The 23,470-nt window shown below is 38.8% G+C and overlaps 1 protein-coding gene across 12 annotated transcripts in view; it reads left to right on the forward strand.

The window, feature by feature from the left end:
- The first annotated feature begins 7,656 nt into the window (after positions 1-7,656).
- Positions 7,657-23,470, forward strand: part of ROBO2 (roundabout guidance receptor 2) — a 666,758-nt gene continuing 650,944 nt past the window's right edge. For 3 of the 12 annotated variants that reach the window (XM_055567812.1, XM_055567814.1, XM_055567817.1), the window contains exon 1: positions 7,660-8,688. In XM_055567812.1, the coding sequence (XP_055423787.1) occupies positions 8,628-8,688 (61 nt within the window). In that variant the 5' untranslated portion in view covers positions 7,660-8,627. Of the gene's footprint in view, positions 8,689-23,470 lie in introns of all 12 variants that reach the window. The other 9 variants (XM_055567815.1, XM_055567818.1, XM_055567816.1 and 6 more) reach the window with 5 other exon arrangements.

Raw genomic sequence — 23,470 nt, forward strand, 5'->3', positions numbered from 1 at the left:
CAAGCCAATGTGATATGAGGACCATACCATTTGTATGAAATTATAAAAAACTATAGTAGCATTTTTCAATCATAATGATTTGATTTTTGGATCCCTTTACATTCAGTTCAGTTCAGTTCAGTTGCTCAGTTGTGTCCGACTCTTTGCGACCCCATGAATTGCAGCACGCCAGGCCTCCCTGTCCATCACCAACTCCCGGAGTTCACTCAAACTCACGTCCATCGAGTCAGTGATGCCATCCAGCCATCTCATCCTCTGTCGTCCCCTTCTCCTCCTGCCCTCAATCCCTCCCAGCATCAGTGTCTTTTCCAATGAGTCAACTCTTTGCATGAGGTGGCCAAAGTACTGGAGTTTCAGCTTTAGCATCATTCCTTCCAAAGAAATCCCAGGCTGATCTCCTTCAGAATGGACTGGTTGGATCTCCTTGCAATCCAAGGGACTCTCAAGAGTCCTCTCCAACACCACAGTTCAAAAGCATCAGTTCTTTGGCACTCAGCTTTCTTCACAGTCCAACTCTCACATCCATACATGACCACTGGAAAAACCATAGCCTTGACTAGACGGACCTTTGTTGGCAAAGTAATGTCTATGCTTTTGAGTATGCTATCTAGGTTGGTCATAACTTTTCTTTCAAGGAGTAAGTCTTTTAATTTCATGGCTGCAGTCACCATCTGCAGTGATTTTGGAGCCCAAATTAGTATTAGTATATAATAGAAAAGCTAAAATTACTCAGAAAACAAAATTCACTTACATCTATCTTGCTTCTTAGTAAATGATTAAGCAGTAGAAACTGCTTTAGAGAATTTTCATCTAAAATGAAATACTTTGATATGAAGTACTTTATATGTCATATTATTCCTTCATTTGTAGGTTTGTTTCTAAATTTGGACCATGACGATTTTTCCAGCTATTTCACTTTAGTAAGACAATGTGCCTTACATCTCTCATTTTTTAAGTAAAATTATATTACCTACACTCCCTGATGGTATTGAACAACTAAAAACACAGTGTTTGTTGTAAATGGACTTCAAGAACTCTATAGGTGGTCAGAAGTTATTTTATCAGGCAGATATAAGATAATTTGGATATTGGAAGAAAATCAGAATCTGCTCCCAAACAGATTAGTTCTTCTGTATGACAGAACCTTAGGCAGTTCAATTGGATTACATGTGCCCTTGGATTAATTCCATGATATTATTGTAAGGGACAATAAGCAACTTCTTTTGAATTTGAACAATTCATTAGTAAATAGTCTAAAAGACAACTCAGTGAGCCAATATAACTAAAAATTTGGGAATGGTAGGTATGACAAATCTTTTCCTAAATCTTTGACAATTCTTTATTCTTAAGAACAACAAAAATTCTGTTTTGGATTAAAAAAAAACACAACACCTTATTAGGATTACAGTTATGTGATGCTAAAATTCAATTATACAAAAAGCCCAGATTGGAGCAGATGGACTTGAAATAGTTTGGCAAAAAATCAAAGGGATTTTCTTGGGTTCATGATGTTGTAGTGCAAAAATAGCAAAAAGTGTATTATTTGACATCACTGAAATTAAACTGTATACTAAAATTAGCACTTGAGCGTTTTAAATAGAGATGATAAAATAGGGAGCAGAAAAAGACTATGTAGGGATAAGAAGCCTAGCCTGTCACGGTCAGAGGCCACAAAGATAGAGGGTCACCTGTAAATAATTTACAACTTTGTGAGACTGACAACTTTGCTTACTTTAAAAACACTTTCCTAATCTAGATGAGAGGTTATCTCCCCCACCAGAGAATACTTTTAAATGTATGGCCAAGGTTGTGATTTCATGGATTACTTATACAGAGGGACGGGGAAATGAACAACCTCAGAATGAGGTCTACTGACACGAAGGAGATAAAACTTCTTCAGGGGACTCTGAGATATCTTTGTGCTCAGGTGCTCAGTTGTGTCCGACTCTTTGCAAACCCATGCAGTGTAGCCCACCAGGATACTCTGGCCTTCGGATTTCCCAGGCAAGAATACTGGAGTGAGTTGCTTTTTCCTTCTCCAGGGCATCTTCCTGACCCAGGGACTGAACCTGCGTCTCCTGTGTCTCATGCACTGCCAGGTGGATTCTTTACCACTGTGCCATTGTGTGTTTTCAAAACTCTAAATTTTAAGGTATACATACTTGAAGAAATTATGCTTTGATATTATTTATTACTTTCTATAGTATTTTATTTAATCAAGAGCTAGGTAGTGTTTGAAAGCATCACTAAAGTTTTCAATCAAGATAGAAAATGATTTTCCAAATTGATTTTAATTCTAAAACAAGATAAATTTTTCCTGATGACAAATGATGTTATTTGGTAGAAAATATTTTGCTTTTGTGAAATATTGCTACATTTCAGTCATTTAAATCTCATATCTCTAAAAATGGAATATTTTAAAAAACTCCATGTCATGTAGTAAAAGTACTAATCATGGATAGATACACAGAGAGGCAGACTGATTACATACAGTGAAGTATGAGTGAATATTGAAAATGAATTGATTGAAACAGGATACTTAGAACATATTTCAGAAGAACAATATGCAATTTATCTTGGCTCCTTCAAATCATTTTGAAACGAGCTGGAGTGTAATAAAAAAAAACAAAAACTATAAGAGCAAATGAATCATTCTTCTGTGATCTGGATTTTTAATGCTTCGCTTATTTTAATTGTCCTCTGTCCTTTTGTAGATAGTAACGTATACATTTCATGTAAATGTGGTGTTTCTGCATAGTATGCTAAGACAATCTTATTATACAAAGAAAAATTTCAAACTGAATTGATAAGGAATGATCTTTTGGCTGTAAAAGGATTCTTCAATTTTGGAAACAAAATTGATTATGTATTTCTGTTTGTTTAGTGTACTCAATCTTAAATTAATCAATCAAAGCAATTTATTAAAGTGTTACAATGTTTTGCAGTGTGGAAGATGTTTTAAAAATACTTAGGAGGATAGATCTTATAGAGATCAGGATTCAAATTAAGATTGCCCTTTTCATTAATTCGGGTTAGATATCTAAATTTCAATGTACAGTTCACTCATTTGTACAATGGGAGTAATGACCACATAAGGTTCTCATAGGCCTTAAATGATTTAATGAATGTTTAAAAACTAGAACAATTCCTGGCAAGTTATCGCAAGTGCTTACCACATTGCAGTAGATATTGAAATTATTGGCATGGATCAATTTGCCTATGTATACAAATTTTCAACTATAATGAGGGCATGTAAAAAAGAGTAAAAAAAATAGTTTGGGGTTTTTCAAATTATACCACATCGTTTGGGACTCTGGAAAACAAATATTTATGGAACAAATAAACAAATAGATATGGAAAACAAATATTTTATATTTTATACTATGCAGATTTCCTTCAGATGAGTATTTTATGGTTCTCCCGGAATGCCAACTCAAAAATGCAATCACAATCAAGTCCATTTGATCACTTTACTCCAATTAGGGTTCATTGCAGCCTCTTACTGTCTGAGCTACCAGGAAATGACCCATAGATTTCTTTAGATGTATTAAAATATATCTTTACCTGGCAGGCACATTTTGAACACCTAATAATATGATTCCAAGTTTTACATAAAAGGAGCCTAGATTTCACATATATTTCTCTATTCAGCTGCTTGTTTAGAGAACAATAAGAGAAAAAACAATTGATATTTGGAAATATATTGAAGCCAAGTACCCATTTAAAATTCTGTATCTTAAAACTTCCAATTTGGTGGTGGGGTGCCTCACTGTTCTAAGCTATATCTGGCTTTGTCTTAATGAAAACCTAATTTTTTTTTTTAATCTAAAACACTGCTAAAATTGAATTTCCAGCATCTACTATAAAGTTTAGGTTTTACAATTTTTCCTTTCAGAAAAACAGTGAGAAATCCATTTCTTCCATAGACAATGCTCACTAAAAATGTGTTAAATTTAATAGAAATGTAAAAGTGAAAGTCGCTCAGTCGTGTCTGACTCTTTGTGACCCCATGGACTATACAGTTCATGGAATTCTCCAGGCCAAAATACTGGAGTGGGTAGCCTTTCCCTTCTCCAGGGGATCTTCCCAACCCAGGGATTGAACCCAGGTCTCCTGCACTGCAGGCGGATTCTTTACCAACTGAGCCATAAGGGAAGCCCAAGAACACGAGTGGGTAGCCTATCCCTTCCCCAGGCGGATTCTTTACCAACTGAGCTATCAGGGAAGCCCTAATAGGAATGTAAACTTTTGTCTAATACAGATCTTATCAAACTTTCCAGAAGGTGATGACTCTGTTCCTTTTGGACTTATTTTTGTGCATGTGACATTTTTGTCTGTAGAGTGTGTGAGTTTTGGTCATAATCTTGAACCATTACTTGATATGAGATTCTTGTATCTCATATAAAAATGACCAATTCATCAGTTTTCCTTGGTCACATTTTGTATCAAATGGGATACTGACAAAGTATTCTTTTAAGCATCATTTATGAACTTATCTTCAAGAAAAATCACAAAACATAGACCCCTCTCCCCCAAACTCCTTTGCTACAGATATTATAAGTTTTAGGGAAAGAGGAGAAGGGGTAACAGAGGATGAGATGGTTGGATGGCATCACTGACTCAATGGACATGAGTTTGCGCAAGCTCCAGGAGATGGTGAAGGACAGGGAAGTCTGGCATGCTGCAGTCCATGGGGTCGCAAAGAGTTGGACACGATTTAGCGACTAAACAACTACATATTGAAGGTTGTGTATTGCAAAAAGACAAAAAGATGCCACTTGATTGAAACCAGTGGTGTGCCTTGTCACTTTATTAGGAAAAGTATGAATGCAAAACGATGATATTAGGCGAACTTCCCTGGCAGTACAGTGGTTAAGACCTGAACTTCTTAGAGAACTGGTGTTCCATTTCTGGTCAGTGAACTAAGATCCTGCATGCCATAAGGCACACCCCCCCCCGCCCCCACCAAATCATTAAATTACTTTTAAAATGATGATGCTTAGTCCGGAATACCAAATAAATATAACCAAAGGAATGTCTCTTAAATAAACCTTTTCTTTGTATGAGGTCATTTCATACTCTACACAAGGACAACTTTCTGTGAGATATGAGGTAACACTTTTCTGTCCAGAGAACATTCTCTTTCAACCTACTCTTCTGCAGCTTCCCCCATATACCTTTCTGCCTCAGAATGATTTTATAGATCACCTAAGGAAAGGCATTTGCAGATGATGAGTCTAACCAATATGAAGTTAAATCTATCTTTTGCCCTCCAAATGAATAGCCAGGAGAAAACGGTTCTAGAGGAAATGCCGAATATCTTCCTTTCTGAGATCTATGTTAAAATTAAAGAGCTTTTAAGTCTATATGATGTGTTAATTTCTGCCTTATTATTAAGGAGACTTTACTTTCAGAATATTTTTTATTGTGTCCATGTAAGAAAATTTGACTTGGGCTTCCCTGGTGGCTCAGTGGTAATACATGCAATGCAAGAGAGGCATGCAGGAGATAAGGATTTGACCCTTAGGTTGGGAAAATCCCCTGGAGAAGGAAATGGCAATTCACTCCAGTATTCTTGCCTGGAGAATCCCAAGGACAGGGGAGCCTGGCAGGCTACTGTACATGGACTTGCAAGAGTTGGACTTAGCAACTAAACAATAACAGAAAGGAAATTTGACTCCTGATAGAGATTGGGGATGGGCGGTGGTGGTGGTGGTACATTATTTGGAGGAATGAAGTAGACTTTTTAATTCCTGACTTTAAATCTAGTCAGAATGTTTAAAATGAAAAATTTAAAGTTATCAATTATTTGGAAATATTAACAATAGATAAGAGAAATATTAATCCAATGAATTTTGAGGATTCCCTTGACCATATCATTTAAGTTAGACTTGGCCCTTTGGGGAAAGCATGCTCACTTGTCTAGACATTTTCCTCTCCCATCTCCACCCTTTTTTTTTCATAGAGAGCTAAAAAAATAATACATTCAGAATCATTACTGTGAAAATTCAAGTGATTTAACTTTAGCACACTAATGCACTTTTTTTAAAAAAAAAGGCAACTAAATAATGTATATCAAAAGTGTGCTGAAATTACTCTTAATGCTTCACAAGAAAAGTGGGTTGTTTTATTCTTTTGCAAGACTATTTCATTACCATAATTTTCAAGCATGCAGAGATGCCATAAAAACTCTCCAAATTACTTGAGTGTCAGTGGTCATTTTTTCTTTTTTTTTTTGGAAACACATACTTTCACATCCATAATAGGCAAGGGATAGCTAAACTGAGTGGCAAACCCCAAATGTACCACCAAACAAAGGCTCTTCAAACTGCTTCACAAGGCCACAGACAGAAAGAATCTTTTCTAACGTTTTCCAGTAGAGGGAACTAAAGATTCACCATCCAGCTTTTAACTCGACTCGGGAACCTGCGTGAGTTCGTATCACCCGCCTTGTAATCTTCGGAACAAGCATCAAACAGCTTACCAGCGAGCCTCTGATCACACGTGGGCTGGCCCACACGGCCACACCGGCGGCTCCGCAGACACTAGGGCCTCTTTGATCTAACGTGGCCTGCCTTAATCATTCCGGTCTTGAATGGCATTCACTTGGTGGGTTCTACGTTAATTTTCAGGATTTTCTCATCTCTGAGCTGGAATTCGGCTGTTTTTGAGCTTCGTTAGCTCAGTTGGGTTTTCAGCTTTCCCTGATACTGTATTTTCCGAATTTCCTTTCAGAGGTAATAGTCTCTGGAGGGTGAGGACTTCGGGTACCGCCCCCGTCCCCCTGATCCCCTCTCTTCTTTCCATCCCAGGCGTTTTCTGCTGAACTCCCTAGCATCCCACCATCCCACGTCAAACTCATCTTTGAGGGGTCATAAAGCAACTGAGTAACAAACAGAAGAGGGAATATTACCCTTCTCCCTCCCCCGGGGATTCCTTAGAGGGTCGTAGATCTTGGCTAAAACAGGTCAGGAGAGACTACAGATTTCTGTACGACCCCTACCCGCCCCACACCCGGTTTCTTTCTTGCGCCTTTTTAACGACGGAGAGAGCACCCCCACACAACCTTTCCGCTCCAAAAGGTGGTTATATTGTTACCTTTCCTTTCCTCCCTCCCGCTCAGCTTCTCATTCTGCTAAAAGGTGAACAGTGAATGTTTGTGTGATTTTAACCGGTAATGAGGCTGCGCCCTAGGTCCGGGAGGATGATCTGTTTCCAGAAAGCGCGTGCATCTCCGGCATACTGGAGGGATGAATAATTAGGAAGCGCTTCCATGAAATCACTCACCGAGAAAATTACCTGCCCATTAAACCGGACGCGGCGAGGAGCAGGCGGCTAGAGCCCACCTATCCCCTCCTGAGGCGGGAAGGAGGGGGAGACGCGGCGGCGCAGGGAAAGGGAAGGAGTGGACCGGTGGCCTCGGCTCCGAATTTGTTAATTTCCGTCCCGCTAGGACTCTGGGCTTTCCAGCTTTCCCTGGCCCCTTTGCCCAGCGTGGGCCGTCCCCCTGTGCAGGCGGGTGGCGGAGTGTGAAGGTGCAGGCTCGGAGCACCCCCTCATCACCCGCGCCCCTTCCCCTCCCCCGGGCAGACTCCAAGCAGCTTTCATTCCTCCCCTCCCCTCCCGCCTCCTCGCCTTCCCTCCTCTAAGTCCTTCCACCCGCGGCAGCTGCAGGAGGAGGCGGACGCTCTGCTGTGGGGCCGCGGGAGGAGCGGAGGCCGGACCAGGGGGACTGGCGGCTGGATCCCGGCGGGCGGCTGGACCGCGCGCTCGCTCCCTCGCTCTCCCGCGCCTGGGCTTTCGGGGCTCAACCGCCCGGCTCGGCTCCCGCCCGCCGCCGCCAGGGCTCGCGGGCGCTCGGAGGCGGCACCGCGGGGGGTGGCTGCAGCCCCAGCCCTGCCCCTCCCCTCCCTCGCTGCTTCCTCTCCTCTCTCCCCGCCGCCCCACCACGTAGGAGTTCGGATTCTCCACCCGACTCGTCCAGATTTCCCTTTGCCTCTCTTTTGGAAACGCGAGAGGTGGGGGAGGCAACGAGGTGGCGGAGGAGAGGCTGGCCAAGTCGGCCCGCCTGCAAAGTGGTGCTCTGACACATCCTTATTATGGAAGTTAAGTGAAAAAACTCGGGACGTGGAGCGGCTACTGAGACGGACGCCGGGGGAAAGGAAACCAGTGGGCAGGCCAATGTTTTTTTTCGGCAGTACGCTGGCAAGTTTGTGGAACACTTTCTAGGAATTAGGTCTTTTTCCTTCCCCGACCCCCCTTCATCTTCTTGACTTCTGAAGAAAGAACTTGGCTTTGGATTGCCATGGAGCCTGAGGAGAGAGGGTTAGACACACTTGAATAACCCCTCCGGCTGGGTTGAATTCGTGGGAATTTAGGAAGCCAGAGTGTGGAAATACAGCAGCCTTTGACGCGCCCTCGGTTAATTTGGATGGATCCAAATGTGCGCCCCTCAACACCTCGCCACTCTCCCCTTCTGATCTTGCCATTTGCTCTTCTCGACTTTAATTAGCATCTACGAAGAGTCTAAACTTTGGACCTACCTCTTTTTTTGATACTTATTTTTGTACTTTTTGCTCTCTGGGATTGGTTTCTTAAGCAATCTGGATCCTTTTTAATATGTCAAAATGAGTCGGCTGATGTTTACACAACTACTGCTCTGTGGATTTTTATATGTTCGGGTTGATGGTAAGTTAAAATGCTTTTATCTTGTTCCTCACCCGCCAGAAACATTTCTCTCTGAGTTGGATGTGGGCTGTAAATAAAAATGACATTATATCTGTCGGTCCCTTTTGGCCAGGCATGGGAGCTTTGCGGAGCAAAAAAAAAAAAAAAAAGCATGGAGCAGAGGTTTTAAGTCTTTTGTTTATAAACTGCTGCAAGTGGAACGTGTTAGGACTCACCTATTGTTGTAATTAATTAATTAAGGAGTTGGGTAATAAATGATGGGCTCTCAGTTTTGTTAGAAAAAAGAAATATGAAAGTAAGTCTCTTTAACCAGTCTAATAGTCTGGGGCTTGCTCTCTTTTTGGGGTTGGTTTGTTCTTCTATCTGAACTTTGGTTTAGAGATTCTTAGTAAGTCATAGACACCCCATGAAGGTTCAGTGGGTTAGGAATTTGAGACACAGGTAACTCGAATCAATGTGTATCACCTGTGTGTTGGTGAGTGTTCTCCTAGGGGGATAGCAGAATGAAGATTTAGATCATAGGGAGAAAACTGTCAAAAGTAAGACTGGGCGAGGCTCCAGGAAGGGGGAAGCAGAAGCTGTGGGCTGGCCCTGGGGCTCAGAACACTCAAATCAGTCCCCAGTGACAAACACAATGGGGATCTGAAACAGGTGCTCTCGGTGTCTCCCTCTAGGTTGAGTCAGTCTGTCAAGCAGACAGCATTCTCTCTCCGCTTCTCCTGTCTTTTGTTCAGATTTGGTTTCCTGGGATAGTCTCACAGGATGTCAGTTTCCTGTGGGAGGATTGCAAAATCCTTTTTTGTAGCTCTTTTGAATGAGGAGTGGAAGTAATCATTAAGGCGCTTTTTCTGTTTGTTTCAAAGAAGAATGTCAAAAGAACATTTGGTATTCACCTTCTAGCGACTTTAATTTTCACATCGCTGGACAGAATTGGTCTAAAAGAGATTAGAGCATGATATTTTTTGCCTGCCTGTGTGGATTGTCATACTTTAAATTTTTAGTGACTGTACTTACAAAAAATCTGAGGTGTATTGGCCCAGATACTTGAGCCATCATAGTAGCTTGTTGCTACATCAACTTTCTTCCAGAATTTGCATGGTGGACGAAGTCATTATTTGGGACACTGACTATTTTTGCTCGCTTGTAGAAGCTAACTTTGTTCCTGGCAGCAGCTGCTGTTGTCCAGAGCGCTATGTATCAGACTCAAAAAGGAAGCCTGTCTATAAACATAAGGCAATACAGATGAGTTTGCTTACTGTCAAGTGGCTGTTTTCTATCCTGGACTACAGGAGTACCTATGCCCCCCAGTGATAGTAGGCAAGGCATTCATGTGGACACACTGCCTTTTTTTTTTTTTTCTTTTTCCCTTGTAAGTTGTAGATGCATGGGAAGTAATCACTTTGGATTATACCATGATAATATCTATAATTGTATCTAATCATTCACCAGACATTTTCTTCAATACATTTACCTTGATAGTACATTTACATGACCAGAACTAAAAGGTTTACAGATTTGTCCCAGGTGTCTTGATTATCATCATAAGAAGACTTTGATACAACTTTTTGGATAATATATCCTCAAAAGCCTGAATTTGTATATTTCAATACCAGAAATACATGTATAACCTATATATTAGACTACAGAATTATCACCAAGGCTTTTTTTTTTTTTTGGAGTCATTGTGTAGCTAGGAGGAATACAATTAAATTGCTCAGTGGAAGTGACAGAGGGAATCCGAAGAGCTTGGTGTTACAGAATGTAATTAATGTACCAGGGTATTTGGAGATATATGAAACAAATGCAATTAGCCAGTTTGCTGGAACAGCGGTAGCAAGACATCATTTCTCCCCTCCCTGCCCTCCCTACTGTCCTAGCCCCCACCCTATTTCTCTCCCTTATTTCCTTCCTTGTTCCCCCCACCTTGTCCCTCCAGCCCCATACATACACCTAGGACCTTTGTTCTGACTTAATAATATAGATAACAGGGGGTAGTTTGTGTTTGGGCCATAATTGTGCAGCAAAATTCATGGTAATGTAGTGAAAAATGCCCAGGGTGGAGGAGTTGAAAAGGTAATAGTAAATTGTTGTGTGTGTGAAACTAGTTTTTCTGTTTAGCATCTACTATGTCCAAGGCAGTGGAAACTGTGTACACTTATTGAATTAGTACGTAAGTCATACATTTGACATTGGATTGCCTTTGATTTACTCTTGAATAATGACAGCCCCTCCATGGGGATTGTTGAAAATTTGGGATGTAGACAACACTGCCCTCTAGGCTGCTTCAGCACACTGGGATTGCATGTTCACATGTATAATGAGGGGTTTGGTTTGTAGGATCTCTAAGCTTTCTGACTTTTCCAGGGCTCTATGATTTCTGTTTACTTATTATCCGTCTTAGAAGCATGTGCTTATTCTCCCCATGAATTTCAAATTTAGAGAAGCTTGCACCATTTCAAAGATATACTGACTTTCCTTGTGGTAGACACAGAAATTAATTTTATTCAGTGACAAATGATACATAGATTTGCATTGAAATTTGCTTGGTGGGTTATTTATATGTGCATTTTTATGGTATATGAAAAATGTTAGACTTTTGCATCCTCATGGAAGTTTTGTGCAAATATTATGATTTTTCCATATCTTATGTCTGTAGGAACCCACAGAGAATAAAAATTAAGTTAGTTGAGGACTACAGACAAACTTTTATATTGGGACATAAATAAAGACTGTCATTCAAGGCAGATTAATTAACCAGATGCAGATTTTTCTTTTGTGGTTATGTATGTGAATATGTATTGAGTTTAGCCTTTGTTCTCCAGATTTTCTGTATTTTTAAATACAGAAATACGGTTTTGTAATCGTTTACAGGGAACTAATAGGAACCATCACAAGACTGTTTGATTACATCCATATTCCATACATTGTGTCAATTTGATAATTTTTGAGTACTTGTGAAAATTATGTTTTTAAAATAAAAATAGTTTCTTGTCCTTAACTATTCTAAAATGAAAATGGCTCATGTGATATTTGGGGAGATAAAGATGATCTGTGTGTGTCGTGCAGATGTATAATCTCATATAGGTTTATGCATTTTGCTAAAGTGCTTCTTTCGGTAATGGGCTCATTATCCTAGCCATATGTAGTCCATTTCAGTACTTAAATTGCCTATAAGTAACCTGAAATTTCTTCGTGCAACTATGCACTAATATCACATTTGAATTGGCTTTGTTTGAATAACCTTTGATTCTAGACAACATGTGGACCATAAACCAAAAGGGTTTCTTAAAACATAAAAAAAAGAATATCTCAAAGGAAAAAAGGTCATGATTATACAAAAAGAACAATTCTAGCCATGACATCCTTGAGCAACCTATATAAAACAGCATCCTTGCTAATAAAAATATGGGTGTCCAAGGACATTGCTTCCATTTGGGTACATATATAGTAATGAAAGGAGCTTCTGTATGTAGCTTCTTCATGTCTGACTCTTTGTGTCCAGTTAACATCTGCTTCACCAGTTCCTGCAGTCTATAAGAGACATTTATTTACTTCCTTTGTGCATTTGGTTTATGAAGAGTTAGAAGAAAACATTTTCTTTTACTTACTTCTCCTAGTTCTCTTTCTCTTGCTCCTCCTGTTTCTCTCCATCATTTCTTCCTCCTTCATTTCTTCCTTCCCCTCCTCCTTTTTCTTTTTTGGATCCAGTGGAAGGAATCATAGAAACATTTGACGAGTTAGGAAAATAGGTGATAGTGTTTCTTGAATAACAGTTTAGAAAATCTGCATTTAAAGGAGATTATGTTAATAATATTTTAAGTTTGGACATACCCAGTTGGGACCTTGACATAAGTTTTCTTTTACCGTCCTGTATAGCTTTATGCAAACTTATGTGGTTCCTTTTCCAGTTTTGGCAGACAGAAGTCTACAGATAGTAGTTCAACCAGAAAGTTATGGAGTGCTATTTTATATATTTGTCTTCAAAGAGGAGTGTTGTTATGTTTCTTACAGTGTTTCCAGGTATAGACCTGTCAACCTAAATCAAATACATTGATATTGATAATGATTTTCTTCTTTTAAATTATTGAATAAAGCATGAATGGATGATGACAAAATATTTTAATGGGAAATTTCCATAAACTCTTACAATGTTTCAGCATAGTAGAAATCTTAATATAGTATCTAGAGTGTATCGTGTGTATGCTTATGTTGCGTGCTCAGTCATGTCTGACTCTTTGTGACCCCATGGACTGGAGCCCAGCAGGATCCTCTCTCCATGGGATTTTCCATGCAAGAATACTGGAGTGGGTTGTCATTTCCCACTCCAGGGGATCTTCCTTATGCAGGGATTGAACCTGCATCTCCTTCATTTATAGGTGGATTCTTAATGACTGCACCACCTTGGAAGCCAGAAGTGTAGCATATTCAACCCCCAAAACCTGTCTTAAACTCAAAACAATATTGACACAATCTAGAATTCAATCCTTAGTGTTTTCTTCTTTTGCTCTGTTTGCACCTAGTGCTTAATATCTTTCATTTGGTCACATAGGTTTTAAATCCTTTATGCTGATACTTCTCAAATTACCCTTATCATGTGTGGGAAGAATATTAGTTCCATGAGATTAGAACTTGGCTCTTCTATATACCTTTGTATCTCTAGTGTCAATATATTACTTGACATATCCAGCTGACCACATGACATCTTTGCTTGGTATCTAATACGAATATATCAAACTTGAATGGTAACTAATTTGTTGGGCTGATCACTTCCCAGTGTATACAAATAGCAAATCATTGTATTGTACATCTGAAACTAATATAATGGTATATAGCGATTATACCTCAATAAAATAATTTAAAAAATGAATATATCAAACTCAAGCCCAGGATAGAATTTACTCCTCTTTCCAGTCATCTCTAGCTCAGCAAATGGCATCACCATTCACAGAGGTTTTCATGATCCAATACTAGAAATCATTTTTTATTTGTTCTCATAGCCCATAGAAGAAGGCAATGGCAACCCATTCCAGTACTCTTGCCTGGAAAATCCCATGGATGGAGGAGGCTGGTAGGCTTCAGTCCATGGGGGTGTTAAGAGTCGGACAAGACTCAGCTACTTTGCTTTCACTTTTCCTTTCCTACATTGGAGAAGGAGTCAGACACGACTGAGCGACTTCACTTTCACTTTTCACTTTCATGAATTGGAGAAGGAAATGGCAACCTACTCCAGTGTTCTTGCCTGGAGAATCCCAGGGACGGGGGAGCCTGGTGGGCTGCCGTCTTTGGGGTTGCACAGAGTCGGACACGACTGAAGTGACTTAGCAGCAGCAGCAGAAGGAGCATAGCTCAATATCCGATTTACTAGTAAACCCCTTGGAATATATACCCTGATACCTACAATTACGTGTGTATTTGTGATTTTTCTCCAACATTTTGATATAAGCATTTTCAAATATATAACAAAGCTGAAAGATGGTACAGTGAACACTTACATTCCCACCTAGAGTCTACCACTATTTTGCTGTACTTGGTTACCATTTATTTCTCCATTCCTGTATGCATCCATTAATTCACCTTACTGTTTTGATTGCATTTTCAAATGATTAGATTCCAAATGTTTCTTATTAATTCAACTACCACCATCTCGGTCAAAACCTGGACTATTGGGGTAGCCTGATAAATGGTCATCCTGCCTCCATGCCTGTTCTTCTTATCCCCACATCTTTCCCCTGTGCAGTTAATTCTTCACCTGGTAGCCACGGAGACCTTTTAAAAGCATGTAAATAAGATGATGGCAGCTCATTGCTCAGAAGCTTTTAATGGCTTCCACTGAGAACTCTTTACAATAGTATACAGGATTGTTCAAACTCAGGTCCCTCCCTGCCTCTCTGACCTCCTCTTTTCACACTCCCTGCTGGAACCTAGGTTTAAGACTTGTGTTTTTGGTGTTTTATTCCTCACTCAGGGCTTTTGCATGTGTTCTTTCTTTTGCCTGAGATATGCTTCCTTAGATCTTTGCATGATTGAGTCTTTCAGTTGATTTAATGAATCCCTATCCTATATCAGGTTTCCCTGGTTGCTCAGATGGTAAAGAATCTGCCTGCAGTACAGGAGACCTGGGTTCCATTCCTGGGTCAGGAATATCCCCTGTAGCAGGTATGGTACCCACCCCAGTATTTTTGCATGAAGAAATTCATGAATAGAGGAGCCTGATGGGCTACAATCCATGGGGTTGCAAAGAGTCTGACACGACTGAGCGACTAACAGTTTCACTTTATACTTTATCTAATATCACCTCTTCATGTATGTACATGGACTACCTTATCTAAAACTGCTTCCCTTAAAACACTATTGGGCTACCCTCTTATCTATCTTAATTTCATTCTTACCTCTTATCACATCCTTAAAGTGTGTGTGTGTCTATATGTCTGTGTGCATGCTCGCACATTCATTTGTATAAACAACCTTGAAGGGACCTACATTTTACCATACTTGCAAACTAAGAAGTTAGACTGCTACGACTTTATGAATGCAGGCAAAGCACATGCGTATCCTGAGACTCAGATGGTGGCCTTTGTTAGTCACACCACACCAAGGGGCATGACTTCATGTCTGTATAGACTTACCTTTCCCTTGAAACCCTCAGGGACAAGGCCATGGGGCCCAGGTAGATGATGCACACAAAATGGATTGGCCCCACAGCTCAGGAGCCCTGAGCATGGAAACCAGAGTATTTTAGAATGGGCCATACGGAAATCTGCCTAACTTTTGGCCTGGAGGGGAGCCTTGTCATGACTACATTAGATAGTAAACCAAGCTGCTTTCTCTTCTCAAGGGAGATCACCTACATTTTATAAGCTTTTTGCTGTATGCATATGTTAGTGTGTTTAGTGTCTGCTGTTGCCACTGAGCTTCCAGGGCATGGACTTAGCTTTGTCTCTTATCTTTGCCTGTGTTCCTCCTTTACCTGGAGCACAAGATGACAGATCGTAGACTCAATTATTTGTTGAATCAATGAAAAGGTGCTTATGGAGTGCTTTTGAAATGTTTATTTGCATGCCCTAGCCAACACATGAAATAGTTACCGTTTGAACTAGGTTTATTTATTTATTTGGGGGTGTGTATTTCTATGTATCTCTCTTATTCTGTCTCTCTAGAGACAGAATTATCAAACATGCATATTTTGACATTAATGGCATCATGATTTCAGATGAAATTTAATATTCCACTTTTTACCTGACAGGATATATAGAATTTACAGTTTTATTTGCTTTTCTACCATGGTGGCTTACATGGCCACTCCGAATCCTCACACTGACACTGCTGTGTGTTAGCATGCTGTTGAGTCATGTGTATATTTTGATAAGGCACTCCTTCAAATGATTCTAATGTTCCTGTTAGGACCACACATGCTGTGATCTGACCAAGGAATGTTGACTGATTTTGATGATATCTGGCCCAGAAATTGAGACTTTTCTTCATATTTAGGTCAACTTTTTATTTAAGCATTAGCAACAACAACAAAAGTTTAGTTCAGGGATAGAATTCAAAAGAATACCCCAATTATATACCTCTCATTTTGAAAAAGAAGAGGAAGATTAAAATATCTGCAGCAATTAGTATTATTCTACCCTGCCTACTGTTGTAATCTTCCTGCTGGAGCCTTGTTTACCATCACTAATACTAAATGAGATAAACTGGGTTGCCATTTTCTTCTTCAGGGGATCTTCCTGACCCAAAGGTCTACAATCTAATTTTGGAACTTTTTTGTTATCCAAGAAAAGAAGCTCTGTAGCCTGCTTCTTATCTGCCACCCCTCCCCCAGCCCTAGGAAGAAATTAGTTTTCTTTCTGTCTCTATAGATTTGTCTATTTGGGGAAATACATGTAAATAGAATTATATAATATAGGATCTTTTGTGACTGGTTACTTTCCCTTCATCTCATGTTTTCAAGGGTCATCTATGTTGTATATCAGGACCTCATTCTTTTTTATTGCTGAATAGTATTCCATATCCTTTATCTTTTGAATTATTAGTTCATGGACATTGGTCATTTCCACTTTGGGAATAAAAATTTGTTATAAAGATTGTTGCTGTGAACAATTGTGTATTAATCATTGTGTGACACATGCTTTCATTTCACTTGGGTGTATACCTGGAGTGGAATGGCTGGGTCATATGAAAATTCTGTTTAACCTTTTGAGGAACTGCAGGACTGTTTTCCACTGCAGCTGTATGATTTTATGTTGCCACTGGCCATGTATGAGGTACATATATTCTTTTAATTCACTCACAGAAAGAAAATGTTGAATGGCCTTTTACAACTTAGATGTGAGGTTTGTAGTGAAACAAATTTTATATGATAATATGCTTTAAATCCCCAACAGTCCTAATTTCTAATCCCTTCAGTGATTGCCTTCTTCTGTTGCCCTGTAAAGTTTTACAAGTGAAATTAACCCAAACTGAACTTGTCACTTTTAGCAGTGATTTCAGCAATACTAAATGTAAATCACAGGATGATGACATCTCAACTCTTTCACTGGATGGAGAACTAAAGCTCAGAGTTTTTATGTACCTTGTCACAAGGCTATTGCTTAGTGGTAAAGCTGAAGCTAGAGTCCAGAGACATCTTTTTATCATTATACGATACTTTTCTTGAAAGATTCTTTCTGGCTTCTCAACGCTGGAATTCCTTAACGAGAGTTCCAGGGTCTTCTAAGTGAAAATGATCAGCTGTTTTCTAAACATGTCAACAAGGGAGTTAGCTTAAGATACCTTGAGGTTTTTCATTTGATTCAGCACGTGCTTTCTTAGCACCTCTTAATAAACAAAGTGCCTTACTGAGGACACGGTGAGGAGCATAATGAAGTTAAGTAGTTCCCACCTTCAAGGAGATAACTCTTTAGTAGAGAGGGTAACAAACATTCAAGATGTTAAAACAAAAGTAGTATCTGGTAATTGGGGGCGGGGGACAGTTGAAGAAACACACAGCATAGTCTGGGAACCCAGGGAAAGAATAGATGATTTCCAGCTGTGGGAAGGGTCCACACCAAATGGGTCCCTTAACATGGGTTTTAGAGGAATAGTGGAGTTTTAATAGATGGAAAGATTGAAAATTGCATTCCAACAAAAGGAATAACAGAAGGAATGGCATGGAGATGACAAAGGTGGCCTAGGGCAAAGGCATGGAGTCTAGTTTAAGTTTAACATAGTTTGTAGAGGATGAGAGGTTAGATAGCATCACTGATTCAATGGATATGAATTTGAGCCAACTGTGAGTTAGTGAGGGACAGAGGAGCCTGCCATGCTGCAGTCCATGGGGTTGCAAAGAGTCGGGCACGACTTAGCAACTGAACAAAGTTTGTCCAGAAGGGAAGAAGTGTAACATGATTACTGAAAGACAGTCAACAAACAGTACTGATTTACAGCAAATAATTTAACCATTCTCAGTGTCCTTATCTTTAACATTGACATGATAAAATTGTCTTCTCAAACAGTTGATATGAGGAATAGATGAATATATATATATACACACATGTATATTGGAGAAGGCAATGGCACCCCACTCCAGTACTCTTGCCTGGAAAATCCCATGGATGGAGGAGTCTAGTAGGCTGCAGTCCATGGGGTCACTGAGTCGGACACGACTGAGCGACTTCACTTTCACTTTTCACTTTCATGCATTGGAGAAGGAAATGGCAACCCACTCCAGTGTTCTTGCCTGGAGAATCCCAGGGACGGGGGAGCCTGGTGGGCTGCTGTCTATGGGGTCGCACAGAGTCGGACATGACTGAAGTGACTTAGCAGCACACATGTATATGGAACATACATAGGTATATACATGTTATATATGACATTAGATGAATATATATGTATGTATCTGTATGTTACATATATATTATATATAGAAATTATATTAAAAGTTCTTTGAACATTGCTTGTTAATTAATAAACCCCAATTAAGTGTTACTTGTTATTTTTATTATTAGTAGTAGTTTTATTCTGTTGTTATTTTCTTCCCAGTATGGAGCAGAAGTAAATTTAGAAGGACCGTTTCTGTCAGGCTAATTATGAACTATATTTGAGATGTGTTTCACAATGATTTTCATGTAACTTTTCAGGCATTAGTCTTTATGTGACTGAATAAAAAGTGACTGAATAAAAACTCTAGTTGCCTCTTAAGGGTACTCGTCTGAGGCCACACCTATGCATCTCTGACAAACGTGCTATGACATGTATGTTTCCATTGCATCATGTGCTGATCATGGAGCAGATAGGATTCCCGAGTGAGTGGTGTTATGAATGAAAGGAATAAACAAGAGAGGCATGCTACAAATAGCACTTTGTAATGAGCAGAACAAGCTTATAAAACCCTGCCTTTTGGTTCATGTTGACTGGTTTATGTTTTATTCAGAATAATTTTCCCTTGGTGCTTTTAATATAAAGTACCATGAAGATAAATATTGTAGGAGACAAAGCTTACTGGGTTTGAAGTAAACATTCCTGGTACAGAATTTTTTTTTTTAATTAACCGTAAGTCTCCACTCAACATTTGATTTCCTAAGTAGCCCAGTTATCCTTTTTCATCCAGTATAGCCATCATTGATCTTGATATTTTTTATAATTAGTCATTAATCAGATTTGCATATTGAGCAGTTCTGTAAATTAAGGATAACCTGAACAAAGCAATATCATTGCTGTCGTGGAAGGGATACACCAGGGGTGTCTGAAAGCTGTGTATTCCAGTGTGAACGTTACTACTAATTAATTGTATGACTTTAGACTCCTATAAAAATAGTATTTGGGTACTCTCCAGTGTCTCACTTAGTCTTAAATTCTCTTATTGCAAGTCATTTAATTAAATGCTCTATCACTTGCATTATGTTTGAGTATGATTAAAGGGAAAAATTTAGCCTGGAGAAAAGTTATACCAAGTCATAAATGTCCATCTTTGAAAATAATCACGACTTATTGTTCAATCTGCATGGGGCTGTATTTTGATGTGGGCGTATAGATGATAGTCCATGATGGTCCAAATACGCTAGTCTTAGAATTCACGTTTACTTTCGTTCATTAATGACCAGTGGTACTTACTGTTTCTTTATGAATAAGTGGGATTAAAAATTTTAATACTAAAAAATAAAATAGTCTTAAACCAGTGAACTTATTACTTTATAGGCACTGTAACTAGAAACATCTGTGGCAGGGCAGTTTTAGCTCAGGTGGAGAGGGTTTATTTAGCTTAGCACTTTTTAATTTCTGTTGTAGGACTGATGTGGGATCTCTTCCCCGAGTTTCTGGTCCCAAGCCTTTTCAGAAATGAGCTAGAGAACATGGAATATAACTCAACACTTTCATTACACTGCTTTTCAAGTTTAAACTTGAACCAGGAAGCCATTTGGAATTTAAAGAATTTGTCTGAAACTTGTACAACAGTTATAACCAATTACAGTGTTCCTAAGTATGATCAAAAAAGCAAGAACTTTTGACTTTCAATAAATTAAGTCGAGGTTCTCTTTATAAAGAAAAGGTTATACGTTTTCTAAATCAATGTTATAGGCATACTTTAACAGTATATAGTTCCAAATACTAGTGAACACTGGAATACGGTACACTAATTTGTTAAGGTACATCTGATAATTATAAAACCTAGTTTCCAAGGTTACAGCAAATTAAGGGAAGTCAGTTAAGTTACAGCAAATTAAGTATGAACCCAGCAATAAGCATTCTAAATTGTGTTTTGTGCCTCTATCATCTCCTGCATTGGCAGGCAGGTTCTTTACCACTAGCACCACCTGGGAAGCCCCTTTTATTTTAAAGTGAGCTTTAAAATGTCAAATAATAGTTACAGTTATTGAAAACTGAGTTAACTTCTGTTAAAACTATAGTCAGCATTTCAGCTTCCCCAACCTTAAATATGCAATAACTTGTCCATTCTAAAACACTTTTGCACGTCAGCAACTAAAGCAATCAAGCCATCGCCCAAATGCCAATTATGGGAATCCTTTCCTAAAGGGATCGTTGATGAGAGGAGATACCGAATAAGAAGAATGTAACCTTTCAAAAAAAAAGTGCCCCATAACTTAACATTCCTTCTCATTTTTTACATTCAAAATGGACTGTGAAGAACTGGAACACTGAATTTGATGGTTTAAGAATAATTCTTCTTAGATGCAATGATAATCTCAATAGTTAAAAACTAACAGTGAAAAAGTATGTCCACAGTACCTGAGCCCTATACTCACAAATCTTCAAGCTGTCATTCAGTTGAGGTTTGCAGTCTTTTTTTCTTCTCACAGATGCTATTTAATAATCTTACCAGAGAAAAAGTGCTAAATACAGCTGAAGAGCTCCTCACTGGTTATCCTGAAAACACACAGATGATTTTGTAGCTAAGTATGTTTTTAAGTGTTTCAATCTGCTTTTGTGATTTGAAAGCCTGGATAATATCAACTTATAACACGAAATGAAAGAAAAGAGAATGGGAAAAATATGTACAACATGTGGGTACAGATTTGGGGCAAAGATAACTCTTATTCCCCCATCCCATACACACATGGCTGTAAGATATGAATAAACGTTGTGGTTGTTCGTTTGTTGCCTGCCCTCTACTCACAGTCCAACAGACAACTTTTTATTTTATGAAGTACGTTTCCTGGGCTATGAATTATTATTGTATTTTTCTGTTAAGCTGTAACACCTGTAGTATTCATCAGTTGGATCTTATGAAACTTATCCAGATTTTTGAGCAGCTCCATAAAAGCATCTCATCACATTAAATTCAAATTCCAAGTTTGTTCAACTTTTCAGAAAGTGGTTTTTAACTTTTTACACAGCAGCTAACCATGGCTTGTGAATAAGACTAGGCAATTGCTTTTATAGTCTTTCTCAAGATGAAATTCTAAGGTTTCTGAACTTAGCATGCTATAGGAGTGACTTTCACATTTGAAATAGTCCAGGAGGTGCAGATATACCTGGGAGAGGCGATGTCTATGAACAATAAGGGATGAGCTGGTGTTGGAAAAGTGAAAAACAGAACATTTGAATGAAATGAATTGGACCAGCGTTGGAAACTCTACTATATAGCAAGTGGACAAGCTGATATTTAGTTCTGTGGGTTGTTAACATTCACATAAAACAGAATCATTTAACATTTACTGAATCCTTTTTGATAATCAATTTGGGATCAAATGCAAAAGAACATGTGTCTGGCTTTGTATGACCCCAGATTCTTCCGTTTTCCCTTTGAGCAGATGACATGCCTTCTTTGCTGACTGATATTGGTTGCTAGGAGAAGTGCACTGGTCTGGTCCCCTCTTATCCAGCAGTAAAACTAAAGAGTGTATTGAGTAAGAGAAAGAGAGGCGGAACACGGTGCAGGCCATGAATCATGACTTGTCTCCAATATGTCCACTTTGCTCCCATTTTTTTCCCCTTTAAAAACTTTTGTTTTTACCAGTGATGCTTTCTTTCAGCTGCTATCTATAATCCTTTTGGAGCCTGAGGGAAAGAGGGCTGCTAAAGGGAGGCTGTCTGCTAAGAGTCCACTCAGAGGCATAATAAAAGCCTTGAGAGTTATTCATGGGGCCACATTAGTGAGAATGCCCTACCCAGTGAATAGCATCAGTCAGCTGCTTTTGAAATCGAGTGATTAATACCTTCTGTTTTTAATGGGGGGGAAAAGGCAGACAAGAAAGGTCTTCATACTACTTTGGCTCTTTTGCAAATTAGATCTTATACATTGTCAATGCTTTTGAAAAAGAAGTTGCTAAATTTTCAATACCTGCAGTAGTCTTTAAAAGAAATAGTGTTTCATGAACTGTTAATTGTGGCTACTGTTAGATACAACTGAAATGGTAAAATGTCCCAAATGAACAATTATATATATTAAAAAAAAAAAAGGCAGGTAGCCATTCTTACATTTTGGCAATGTTTTGTGATGACCATCAAACTAAAAACATCATGTTAAGTGATTATATTCAAAATGTTGTCTATGCTGATCCTATTTCACAGCATCCAGATCCCATTTTTGTTTGTTTGATAAGGAAACTAATTACAATGCTCTTGAGATTTCAGAGAAACATCTAATGAGAAGGTGTGAAGGGTGGCAGGTGTTTGTTTCCCATGAGCACTTGGATATAACAGATAGTTTGTGATTTACAAAGAAGTTGTTTATATATATATACACATATATATGTTTATATCTGTAGGCTAGAATAGCATAAGGGATTTGGGGTGTTGCCACTATAATCCATTCCTGTTACCTCTCTTTAAATCTTTTGATTGCATTGAGTACATGGAATGGCTCAAATAAAATTGCTTAGCGTTCAGGAAGCTTGCCAATCATCTGAGGTGTGTAGATAGAAAAGCTTCTGGTTTTGGTGGCCTGTGGAGGCAACTAGAAAATGTAAAGTGATACTTATTCATACTATTTTTCAGCATGATTCTAATGTCATCCAGGCTGATATTATTTAGGTGGTAGTTTAAGCCAAGCCTCAGTGTTCCTTTAAAATGATTCTTATTCTTCTACTCATTTTACATTTTAAGTGTATTTTTGATGTAGCAATCTAGTCTGGCTCTTCATTATCTACTCATGTTCAATTAAAAAAAAAGAAAACAAAACAAAACAAACTTTACTGTGGTTTGAATATGAGAACAAACATTTGAAGAACTCTGCATGATGCTTCCTGTAAAATGTCTTTCACCCTGTGGAAGTGAAATATCTTGTTAAGAGGTGGTAATACCCAAGGGCAATCAGAGATGGAATTGTAACGATTTGGTG

This window comes from Bubalus kerabau, chromosome 2 (genome assembly GCF_029407905.1).
Source record: "Bubalus kerabau isolate K-KA32 ecotype Philippines breed swamp buffalo chromosome 2, PCC_UOA_SB_1v2, whole genome shotgun sequence".
NCBI classification, from domain to species: domain Eukaryota; kingdom Metazoa; phylum Chordata; class Mammalia; order Artiodactyla; family Bovidae; genus Bubalus; species Bubalus kerabau.